The sequence below is a fragment of the Vanessa tameamea genome, chromosome 2 (assembly GCF_037043105.1).
Source record: "Vanessa tameamea isolate UH-Manoa-2023 chromosome 2, ilVanTame1 primary haplotype, whole genome shotgun sequence".
Lineage (NCBI taxonomy): Eukaryota > Metazoa > Arthropoda > Insecta > Lepidoptera > Nymphalidae > Vanessa > Vanessa tameamea.
The window spans coordinates 13412920-13425651 of record NC_087310.1 but is presented as its reverse complement, the minus strand read 5'-3'; the positions used below and the strand labels follow the sequence as shown (position 1 = coordinate 13425651).

The window sequence follows — 12732 nt, the reverse complement described above, 5'->3', positions numbered from 1 at the left end:
AAATGCAGATCTGAGACCTCTGATTTATCGTTCTATTCAAATATGTAATATGAACTAGTTTATATTAATAAATATTTATAAATAAATAAACAAAATGTTGGGTACTTATCGTATATTACAAACATGTTTTGAAAACACGACTAAATATCAAGTTCTATGTAGTCATTTAACATATTTTTTTAAATATATTTATATAGTACTATTGATTTTATATATTACATAAATACATACACTTCATATAATGTCTAGATCTAGCTAAATATATATGGACTTAAAATAATATTGAAATAATTGAAAATAATATTGAAAAAAATTTGCTCTCAATACACAAAAAAAATCCATGAAATGACTGGGCAAATGTTTTATTACAAATGCATCTTATTGCATTATAAATTATATTTAAATATTAAACTTTGAGTCTAAATTCATCGAATGTGTAGTGTTGATATTATATCGTTACATTATTCATGTACAGAGTAGATTGGAGTTATAGTCTGTACGTTTGTATCATGTATGACGTTACGATGACGGAATGTAAGAACGAATGATAACTATTTCATTAAGTCAATCAAGTCATAAACTTTTCAATTTTCATACAAATCATACAATAGTCAATACAAATCTATAAACGCTAGACTTTTTGTGACCGAAACAACACCTAATCGTGATTTTATCCTAATATTAAAACAGCTGGAAAGTGTGCGTGATCAAATGAGTCAAAGTAAAATTAATTTGGTAATTTAATTATGTGAATACTTTCTCTTTACGAATTGTGTTGCGACATCAACAATGGATCGCTTTACACCAAGCAGTATACTTGTTTCTTTATCTTCAAATACCTCAAACGGAACCGACGATGAGGGTTGTATGCTTCTAAATCCGTCGCAGAATGTGATAATTACTGGTGCGTACAATGGTATACCACAGACCTTGATACTAAACTTGATATCGTGGAGCTGTTTAATTCTATTATTTACGGTGTTACGACGCACCGCATGGAATTATGGACGGATGGCTTTAGTGCAGCGTTCTAAAAGTCGCTGGACAAATTTATTCTACCGAGGTGGAGATAATGACGCATTAGTGGAGAGACGAAGAAGTGCCGATGAGTCGTTAAATATCGATGAAGGATTTTTCACATGGCTGCCTGCTGTATTTCGACTTACTCGCGAGCAAGTACTTGCCAAGTGTGGACCAGATGCTGTTCACTATCTGTCCTTCCAGAGGCATGCAATAACGCTTATGTTTATTGTCACTGTGGTCTCCATTGGAATAATTCTTCCGATTAATTTCCAAGGGTCAGCACAACTCGATGCTAGTACATTCAGTCGTACAACATTATCCAATATCAATGGTAGGTCCTATTGGTTGTGGGTACATACTTTGATAAGTATTATGTTTCTACCAATCTCTGTATTGATTATGAGAAGATGTACAGGAAGAAAACCAGTACCTACATCTATGACAGGAACAATTATGATTACAAACATATCAAAAGCTGACAGAAATGAGGCAACAATAAGGGCATACTTTACACATAACTTCCCACATATTCAAATTGTTGATTTGCGCCTTGCTTATAATATAAATAAATTAAATGATGTACAGGAAAAGAAAGAAATGGTGACAGAAGCCCTTATTTATACTGATACATACTTCAGGAAAACTGGGAAGCGAATAACAGTTAAACCAACATTATGCGGGCCAGAATTGGATGCTCTAGAATATTACACAAATGAAGAAAAACGATTAAAAGATGAAGCAATTAGATGTAAAGCTATTGTACTGAATGATCCTTTAGGTATAGCTTTTCTAACTTTGCCCTCATATCAATTAGCTGAACATGTCATTAATCACTTTAGCTTACACCGTGGTTGGGTTCTACAACATGCTACCAACCCGTCAGACATTATTTGGGAGAATTTGTGTGTGCAGCCCGGTGTCTGGTATGTTAAGGCAATTATTATCAACTTTATTTTGTTTATTGTCCTTTTCTTCCTAACAACACCTGCTTTTGTTGTTAATCTCATAAATACATCAATCGCTAAACCAGAAACTCTAAATAGAGTCAGTAGTTTAATCTTCGAGTTTCTTCCCACATTACTTCTGTGGACCATGGCAGCTGTGATGCCGGCAATTGTGGCCTTCTCGGATAAATTCCTTTCACATTGGACCAAATCCCAGCAAAATTATTCTATAATGACAAAAACAGTAATGTTTCTTCTACTTATGACTTTGATTTTACCATCATTAGGACTTGCTAGTGCTGAAGCATTCATGGCGTGGGCATTGCACCATGAAAATGATACAATGCGCTGGGACTGTGTTTTTCTTCCAGATAAGGGTGCACTGTTTGTTAATTACGTAATTACCTCTGGCTTCATAGGTACTGCGCTCGAACTTATACGATTCCCTGAGTTATTTCTATATGTCTGGTATTTATTACAGTCAAAATCGAAAGCTGAGAAGAGTTATGTCAAGAAAGCTATTTTGTATGAGTTCCCTTTCGGTGTGCACTATGCTTGGAGTTTGGCAATTTTCTCTATAACTATGGTCTACAGTTTGGCCTGCCCTTTGATAGCTCCGTTTGGGCTTATCTATTTCTTGTTCAAACATATTGGCGACAAGCATAATTTGTATTTCGCCTATGGACCGTGCGATATGAGCGGGGTTGGCGGCGGGCGAATTCATGCAACTGCAGTTAGATTAATTCGAGTTTCAGTGTTGCTTTTGCTGATAAGTATGGCGGCTTGGGCTGGCCTGCGAGCAGGTTTTGAGGCCCGAACGATAATTTTGATAATGGCTTCAATTGTTGCTTTTGGGACATTCCTATTACTAAGTCCATTTCCTAGCTGCACACCTCCAGCACCTCTTCAAGAGGAATCTAGTATGAGGTTTTCGGAGTACGTTGCTCCGGTTTTAACTAAACCGCTGGATTCTCCGCCCACTTCATCGCCTTCGACACCAGATTATGGCGCGTCATCACCAGTCGTTAATCTATCTTACAATCCAGACCCTATAAACATATAGATTGTTTCGCTTAGTAAATTAATGTTTGGCAAAGTCATATCAAGAGATAAAAGAATATCTTTAGATATCGTTCGCGGTTTTGATATTGACAAAAGAAAAGTATTTATAGCAATGTAAATAGGTATGTTACTGATGCAATATTTTTATATTATAATATATTCCTAGTCCTTAGGATATTTTGAAGGAATCTGTATTAACTATACTCTTATAATTCGTTGCCTTATTCATATATTTATGATATTTAAAACAGTTAATGTTTTTTGTAATTTTTCGATATATGTATGTTGCTTATTAGTTATTTTATCAATTGATATTTTATTCAAATTGTAATAAAAATAATTTCAAATACTGATATAATAATTATTCGAAAGCATAAGTTTGTTTACATAATTTTTTATTTAAAAAAATTAAAATCATTAGAAGGTGTAAGAGTAAAAATGTTAAATCTTGTAATGAAATATAACATACTTAATAAACTTTTTTTTGCTTTGTTATACAACTCACAAGCAAATTATTCGTTTAGCGTCCAAACGTTCTAATAACACGAATTCAATGCTAATTTATTTAGTTTAATTGTTACATTATGGCATATTTATATGTAAATAATAAACTTTAATATTGTGATTTTAATGGCTGTCTAATTTCGAACACTTGATTTTGTTCACAGATATTGTCATGTTCAATTGTTTTTGTTCCATTGATGTTCATTTATGTAGTTAAATTTTACAAAATAAATGATAATGTTTATGTTCAATATTGTGGTTTCATGTTGGTATACATGACGTGTGCGCAGATTCGCTTTATCATTTTAATCATTGGTACTTAGTAATTTTAATATGTTAGTCCAATAAATGATAAACATTATAATAATGACGTAATCAATTGAAAATAATTTTGGTGGTAAATTTTATAGGTCAATTAATAAAACTTATTCCATTTTAATTTTAAAATAATTAAAATTTACTTTATAATAGAATGACGCTATTTATAAATGTTTATTAAATAATTATTTAATATTTTTTATTATTTTATAAATATTTTAGCATAACGAAACTTGGGTTGGCCGTGATTATTTGTTCAACATAAAATCTATTAGAACCTGTTTTGTTAATTAAATTATCTAGAAACCATACCAATGAATAAAGAAACCTGATAGCTTTAAAGGAATATTTTTATCATAACTGCAAATAATAACAATTAACTTTTAATTTAGAATATAATATTATATGCAAGTGCAATCAATTCGAAAGCATTGTGCAATATTGAATTCGTAAATATGTTACGTAAACTGAACTGGTTTTCACCGCGAAATTATTTGTACCTGTTTTTTAACTTAATGTAGGAACTATGTATTTGTTAGATAATGCTTATCTATTGTATTATGTTGAATTGGAATTTGAACATTGAGTTAGAAGGAAGAAATTAATAATATAGTACAATTCTGTAAATAATATTGAAATGTTTTTATCTCAACAAACAAAACCATCTCCATTCTATATTTTTTTCTGTAGTATTTTCATGAATCATATATGTTCAAATCTTTGTGCATGTTTATTTTTTCTCATAAAAATTGACAATTGAGACATTACTCAATTTATATTTACAGATATTAATTAAAATACAATTTATCATGATATCTTAGATACTGTTTATTATTTCTACGAATCGATTTTGCTTTTTAAATTATTTATGGCTAGCATTACCCGTTGAAGCTTCAACTAATTTATTTTTATAATTTTCTTAATTATAATAAATTTATATACCCCACTTTTGAGATCTAGGTAACAATTTACTCTAATTTAAATTGGTCAAGCCGTTTTCGAGATATCGCTGTCCTACATAGAAAGGAAGACCAATGCGTCGATTATAGAACATTCCTATTATTGTCTCGAAAAACCAGTTTTTCTTGAATTAATAATACAAAAATAGATGTTGACGTACGCTCGTATTTGATCAATAAATATATAAGAGGAAACTAAAGCTGCATATTAATTTACTAATATTGCTTGATTAATACTAATTTTTACATAGTTATATTGAATGTTTTTCCAACATTTGTGTCATCGGCCAACTAAATATTTTTTTATAGAAATGTTTATACTTTTCGCCCTCCTAGCCCTGGCAGCATTGATGGGTTGGATGAATAAGTGCTGAGATTCAATCATCCCACTCCCAGACTCAGTCCATTTAACGGCTCCCGGGCCCTGCTGGTAAAACGATGTTTGAATAGTTTTGTAACACGTATATTCTGTCATCGATTTATCGTCTAAAATAACGTGCTTAGGACGCCTACGAGTTGGATATGAAACCTCTAAAAGGCTAAGTGTTTGCTCGCTTTGGGTGTCCATGACATTGTTTTGAATGTCGACGCTTTATCGACATCATGTTTGGAATGGGTTATTAAGTGGATCGTGTATAATTATATTAATTGAGAAAGATACTTGATAGCGTGATTCAGGTTTGCTATGTGTCATCGCGTTAAAACTATGCGGAATATGTAAATACTAGTAAATAAATTTACATTGTTGTACTCGTTTGCTATTCAAATAACATATTTTTTTACAACGCTGCAACGATATATCCCAGATTCTATTAATGATTATTTGCTTAGATACATCTATACTAATATTTTAAATACGAAACTAACTCTGTCTGTCTGTCGTCCTTTCACGGCCGAACTTGTACTCTAAGGAAGGACATAGGCTACTTATTTAAATCCACACCTGACAACCAAACGCAAGAAAAGTGTGGGCGACAACTAGTAGGTACTTTATAACCTGCTAAATTATAAATTTTAGCATTCAGCATTGTTGTAATATAGCCAGTAAATAATATATCTTTATAATAAGTAACATATTTGAAATACACCACCCAGCTTTAATTAGAGACTTATGAACTAGAGACTTAAAAAAAATATTGAAATAATGCTTTAAAACGAGCGTTGTGTAATTTTTTGTGATCTTTAAGTTTTATATTAAATGTAAAATACGCATCACGTGTCATCTGCGTAATGAAACATCTCGGGAATCTTTTAGTAGAATTGGCGAGCAAAGGCTCGCCAATTCTACTAAAAAATTATCATTTTATCGTAATTGATTCGAAACGTTATCGTTTCCGTTCGCCCGTTTTCCTATCATCACAGCGATCCTTTTGCGTTTCGGTCAAAGTTAGATCGAAATATAATCGGGATCGCATTAGAACCGGTATTAATAAGTAGAATTGGCCCTTCTTTTTTTGTGAGGAAATAGGATCGGAATATAATCGGGAACGTTCCATCATTTTATGTTAGTAGAATTGGCTACGGGTGCCATTCAAAGCCGATATTCTTAAAATTCGGGCCAAACACTGATCTATCTATATAATAATGGGTCATTTTAATTCGAATTAAATGTATCTTTTTAATTTATTTCTTATTTGTTTGTATCAATGATTACCTTATCTTTATTGCTTCATTACAACAGCTCAGATGTGAGATGACCTAGTTCATAGAATTTTGTGCTTAACGGTGAAGGAAAACTGCATTTTTCGTATACCTAGCCTTGTAGTAATGCTCCGAACTTTCTGAAAATAGGTCTAAGAACCAGAAGAACCAGCTCTGTGACTCGGTTTCATGTATTTAATTGACTATTATTTCGTTTTATTACAGAATACAAAATTAATTTACCGGAACAGAAATTACTTAAAATATAAATTTAAAAAAATCTCTATTCAAGTGGACATTTACAATCACATTTGAATCATCATATTACAGAATTGTATTAAAAAATTTAAAAATTTAACTCAGGACTTGTGTGCTTTAGCGAAAACTCACCTGGATAAATCCTGGAACCCTGTTTGAAAAGTTTCATCAAAATCTAAAGGTAGATTTTACGCATCTCTACAACCAGACATTCCAAGGCGACCTTTGTTTTCTCTTCACAGGCAAGCTAATCGTTGGATCACCACAACTATCTGCCCACTACACCTGGGATATACATCTTTATAAAATTAGAGTCAGAGAACACTCTTTGTGTGAATGTGGCCTAGACGAAGGTTCCTTATCCCATATACTGTTTTCTTGTCCCAAACTCCTCCATCCCTTACACGACGTTCTCCCTCCTAAAGTCCCTCGCCCTATTAATGTTGAATGTTTGTTAGTGTTTGTGTTCATTCCACTTTGTAATTTTTTATGTAAATATATTAAGCGTAAAAAAATTAAGTTGTAAATATTATTTGATTGTTCTTAAATGTTATCTTATTAATGGTTTTTAACAAACGATTTGAATTTGTGAACCGGCTATGTAAAAAATATCTGGGGAACTTTACTATAGAAACAAATATCTTGCCCTAGAAAGGAATTATAGTTTGCGACGTCAGTAACTCACTAGACAGAAGAAAACAGTTACTTTGAAAATACAAAGGAAATATGAGTCATAGAATAAATGTATGACTCTTGTATTTATGTAATATGTATTTATTGCCTTGTTTTAATTTAATATGAAGTTACGATCGTTACTAATATCAATTGCTCACATATTCTATATCTATATTCAATACATTGTATCAGTAAATGATATCTGTAGGTCTTGATATACCTACGTTTTTATCACTTGGTTCGTGGGATCAATGGCCCTACTCTGATTCAATATAAACAAAAACAATAATTTATATTCATATAACAATAACAACAGGAATTTAAATAAAATTCTTGGGTCTTCGTTTTCGCATATGCAATACGTAATCTCGTTAAATAGCATTTTACAATACTGATATAATGAAATCGCTTAGATTTTAACAATGTTAAGTAATAGTGAAGTCGTAATGACTTTTGTTTTGATATCATTACTAAGCTACTGTCTTGTTTAACTTTTAATTACACTGCATGCTGATTATAACTACAGAGTCCTCAGCCATAGAACCTACTATAAAATAGCATTTTGGATTACTGACAAAATATTGTTAAAAAATTACACCGCCTCGATGACTTGACTAGAAGCAGCTGTGTCATCCGCAGAATCAGCAGTAATACATTCGCTTCATTTAAATAATGTGTAATACCTATTAAATTATGAGTTTCGGTATGGCTTAGTGCAAACCCATCAGGGTATCCGTATCACCCACTCATTCTGTTATTGATATTCTACCGCCAAACAGAAATATTTACTTAATATTGTTGTATTCCGTTTTGAAGGCAGATCAACTAAAAGCACAAGGGGACGTCCTTTCGTAAGAACTATCTCTACAAACCTTCGCTAATGCAATGAGACTATGCACAAATATTATTTTCCCTCTATAATTTTGTCTGTTGTAATTAGTTTTCTATGTTGTCTTGGGTCTGGGTGTTTGTGGTACCGTCGTTACTTCTGATTTTCCATAACACAAGTGCTTTAGCTTCTTACATTGGGGTCAGAGTAATGTATGTGATGTTGTCCAATATTTATTATTATTATTTACACTCATGCATAATAGATTTTTAAATATAGAATACAAAATATATAAAATATATTTAAAAATATAAAATACAGAGGCCAACCAGTGGCGGGAACAAGGTCCAAGCCACCAGTGGTCAGGGCCCCAGAGAGAGGAACTTCCTCACAATACGCGCCGTGCCGAGGAGTACTGCCTTCTGCATCAGGCCCTTGACCCAGCTGCCTAACGAGAGCCTCTTAAGGTGTTGGTCGAGGCTCTTGGCCATTAGGCCATTCGCTGAAACGACTATCGGCACAATAACTGCTGTATCCACATCCCACATGTCGACAACCTCGTGAGCTAAGTCAAGATATTTTATTTGCTTATCCTTCTCAGCCTTCACGAGATTCTCGTCATGAGGGATGGTGACGTCAATAATTATCGTGCGGCGCTCTGACCGATCTATCACCACTATATCAGGCTTGTTGGCGACAACAGTCCTGTCAGTGATTATAGATCGGTCCCAGTACAGTGTGATACAACCATTCTCGAGAACTGGGTCGGGCACATACCTGTAGTAGGGTACCTCTGATACCACAAGACCGTATCGAAGTGCAAGTTGTTGATGGATAATCTTGGCCACTTGATTATGTCTGTGCAAATACTCTCCGTTAGCAAGACGAGAACAACCGGAAATAATATGTCTAAGGGATTCGCCCGGAGTGTGACACGCCCGACATATGTCCACCGTGCCATCCCTCACAATATACTTCCGGTAATTGTTCGTCATGATAACTTCGTCCATAATTGCACAGACAAACCCTTCGGTTTCACCAAATAGGTTGCCGAACCGTAGCCAAGCTACGGACGCTATAAAGTCCACATCGGGTCCATGAAGGGTCCGATAGAAGCGTCCGTGTAACTCCTTGCTCTTCCATACCTCCTTGCGGTTCTCAGTACTTAGTACTACAGGTTTGCGCCAGTTCTCTTTGCCTAAGGAGAGCGGAGTTAGCCCCTTGTCCATTGTAACTACATCTCGGTGCATATCCAAATTATAAAAAAAAATATATATATATATATTATAATAAATTTTATTATTATTTATTATCTGTTACTGCAGTTCTATTTTTATATATATATATTTTGTGGGATAATGAACAGTCTTGACATTTTCATAGTAATCCTGAACTTTGATACAGTTTTAGTTTAATCTAAAAAGTTTGCATATTTATCAAATATATTAATTCGAAAGTAATCATGATCTTTGATACAGTTTATGGGTCCACCAGTGTATATATTTTATCAATACATTCTAAACAAGGCAATCTGCTCGTTTATGTATTGTTTAGAGATAGTTTACAAATATTTTTTATGGATTAATCAGCGTTCAAATCACTTCAAACATTTTTGAAAACATGTATTTTGACAAAGATTTTGTCAAATATCAATAATGTTTATTTAGTGTTTTTTTCGTAGGGCCGGGTGGTGCTGTGCACCAGGACCCCGGTATAACCAAAGCTTTGAATAGAGATGACTTATGGACTTTTTATGGAGTTAGCCTACTTAATACTTAAACGATAAGTTCAACTCTCCTCAAACTGTATCCTATTTTTAGTCCTATCTATAATTTTGAAGGGCAATATACGTTAAAGAGGTTCTGAGGGCCCGATTCTTTTTCTATACACCGGGGCCCTTGCCCAACTAGCTACGCCACTGTATATACATCAGTATATGATAAATCAAACTTAATTCCTAAAAATCCTGATGTATAGAGCAAACAAAACTAAAATAACAATATTACTGGCTTTAAATAAATACTAATAGATAGAGAATAAATAATAATACAACAACACTAATACTCCTGTACGCACGTCATCACTTAACGTACAACAGGATTATGTGACACAACGTAATAAAAAATCACCATGCAACTGCCTATCTGCCTATCTGCTGACGCGATCCGTAACATCATAGGAGAAGAATTTCGTCAGGTGCTAACGACCGAATTCAATTCCAAACTCCAAGACATTCTCAGAGTAGTTTCTTCGCTTGAGACATCGCTGTCATCGTTTCACCAAGAGTTGGAAGTGGTAAAGAAGCAATTATCCACTCAAGAAAATACTCTAGAGATAGTTTGCGCAGAAAATACTTAATTCACTTCGTTCCGTTAATGAATTACTAAGCCTAACACAACTAGAGCAACACTCGTGCATGTAACATTGAGATTCATTGTGTACCGGAAAACAAATCTGAAAATTTGATGAACACAGTACAGCAGCTGGCTAAGGTCATAAAATGCCCATTCGACACGAATAATATACAGTTTTGTGCCAGAATTGCTAAAATGAATAAGACCAGCCCTCTCCCGAGATCTATATTAGTAAAATTCAACACACCACACCTTCGTGATTAATTTTTTAGCAGCAACAAGCAAATTTAACAGAAGCAACGTTGACGAGAAGTTACACAGCGGTCACTTAGGCATTGCAAACACAAAAAAGGTACCCATATATATATCGGAGCAATTGTCGCCTGAAACCAAAATGCTAATCGCCGCCGCTCGACAGAAATCTAAGGAGCTAAATTACAGGTTTGTGTGGGTGCGTGACGGTTAAATTTACGTGAGAAAATCTGAAAACGCAAAATACATTCAGATACGTAATCATGATTGTATTAATAATTTGTCATAAAATAGCTAAAGTTGACTAACGTATTTTTTTTTATTACTTAAAGGCACTTTAAATGGTTTATCTGTTTACTATCAAAATGTAAGAGGTCTGAGGACGAAAACCGTTGAATTATTTAATAATATTGTATGTAATTCATATGACATCATTATATTGACTGAGACATGGCTGAATAATAGCATCTTTAACTCTGAGTTATTTGACTGTAATAGGTACACAGTTTATAGACGTGATCGCTTGAGCAGTGGGTTTCATTCTAAAAAGGAAGGTGGAGGGGTCCTTATAGCCGTTTCGAAACATATTAAATCTTGTCGAATTCAAGGATATGAATCTGATTGTGAGAATATTTGGGTTAGCTTAAATATCTGCAATAAGTGCGTTAACAGTGAGACTATATATATATATATATATATATGCGGAGTTTACATTCCTCCTCCCGTTCAAAAACACATACTCAAACACTTTATTGAAAATACTAATAGAGTATTAGAATCTTTTGATGGCACTTCGTTAGTGGTGGGGGATTTCAATTTGGGCAACATGTTATGGTCTAGGACGACTCATACCTATGTAGGAAACTCCAATAGCGCACTGCATAGCATGCTGTCGGACTTTTCATCCCTTAATGATTTAAAACAATATAACTTCATTGTCAACAATAAAAATAAAATTCTTCACTTAGTGCTTTCAAATCAATCTCAAATTGATGTATGTGAGTGCATGGACCCTCTCATTTCTGTAGACGTATCACATCCACCTTTAACATTTGTTCTTGAAACTAGACAAATGCCAGATCTGCTTCCTGATATATCCACTCCTAAATACTGTTTTGGTAAAGCAGATTACGTGAAAATTCAACAAGAGTTAAAAACCATTCCTTGGGATGACCTCCTTGGTGAGTGTGGCTCTGTTGATGCTATGGTGGCTATACTTTATGATCAGTTACATATTCTTATTCGCAAATACGTACCCTTATCCAAACATAAAAATTACAAATACCCATTTTGGTTCAGTAGAAGTCTAATTAATTGCATAAAGGAAAAATATAAATGCAGAATGAAAATACGTAAATACTGTAACCCTCGCGATATTATGGCCTTTGAACTTTTAAAAAAACGTTGTGATAGATTATTAAAGGAATCACACGCTAAGTATCTGGAGAATATAGAGAAGTCGTTGCGATCGAAGTTGTTTTGGTCCTACCTAAAAAAACAGAAAAAATGCAACTTCTATCCAACGAAAATGAAATTTAATACATCTGAAGCAACTAAAGGCACACATATATATAATCTTTTTGCTGACTACTTTTCATCTGTTTACACTAACGTCTCTTCTCTATCATCATCACAGCCATTTCCTTTGGCATCATACCCAAATAGCTGTCTAAACTTAATATCCTTTACATCAGAACAAATCCTTAAGGTCTTAAAAAGACTTGACAGTTCAAAAGGCGCAGGTACAGATGGTATTTCAGCTATATTTGTTACAAATTGTCCTAAAGAGTTAGCAAAGCCGCTTACGTATATTATATCCTGTTCTCTGAGCACAAGTATCTATCCATCACAATGGAAAGACGCTCTGGTTATTCCTGTTTATAAAAATGGAGATCGTAGTCTCATTAGTAATT

At 33.6% G+C, this 12732-nt stretch overlaps 1 protein-coding gene across 1 annotated transcript; it reads left to right on the top strand.

Annotated features, from left to right (window-relative positions):
• Positions 1 to 543: 543 nt before the first annotated feature.
• On the top strand, positions 544 to 4526 carry LOC113394089 (CSC1-like protein 2). Its single transcript, XM_026631291.2, has one exon. The coding sequence runs from the start codon at positions 790 to 792 to the stop codon at positions 3028 to 3030; it is 2241 nt and encodes a 746-aa protein (XP_026487076.1). The 5' UTR covers positions 544 to 789; the 3' UTR covers positions 3031 to 4526.
• Positions 4527 to 12732: the final 8206 nt, after the last annotated feature.

Bases quoted from the DNA above. Each gene is read 5' to 3' on its own strand.
- LOC113394089 (XM_026631291.2), top strand. From the start codon at position 790: ATGGATCGCTTTACACCAAGCAGTATACTTGTTTCTTTATCTTCAAAT.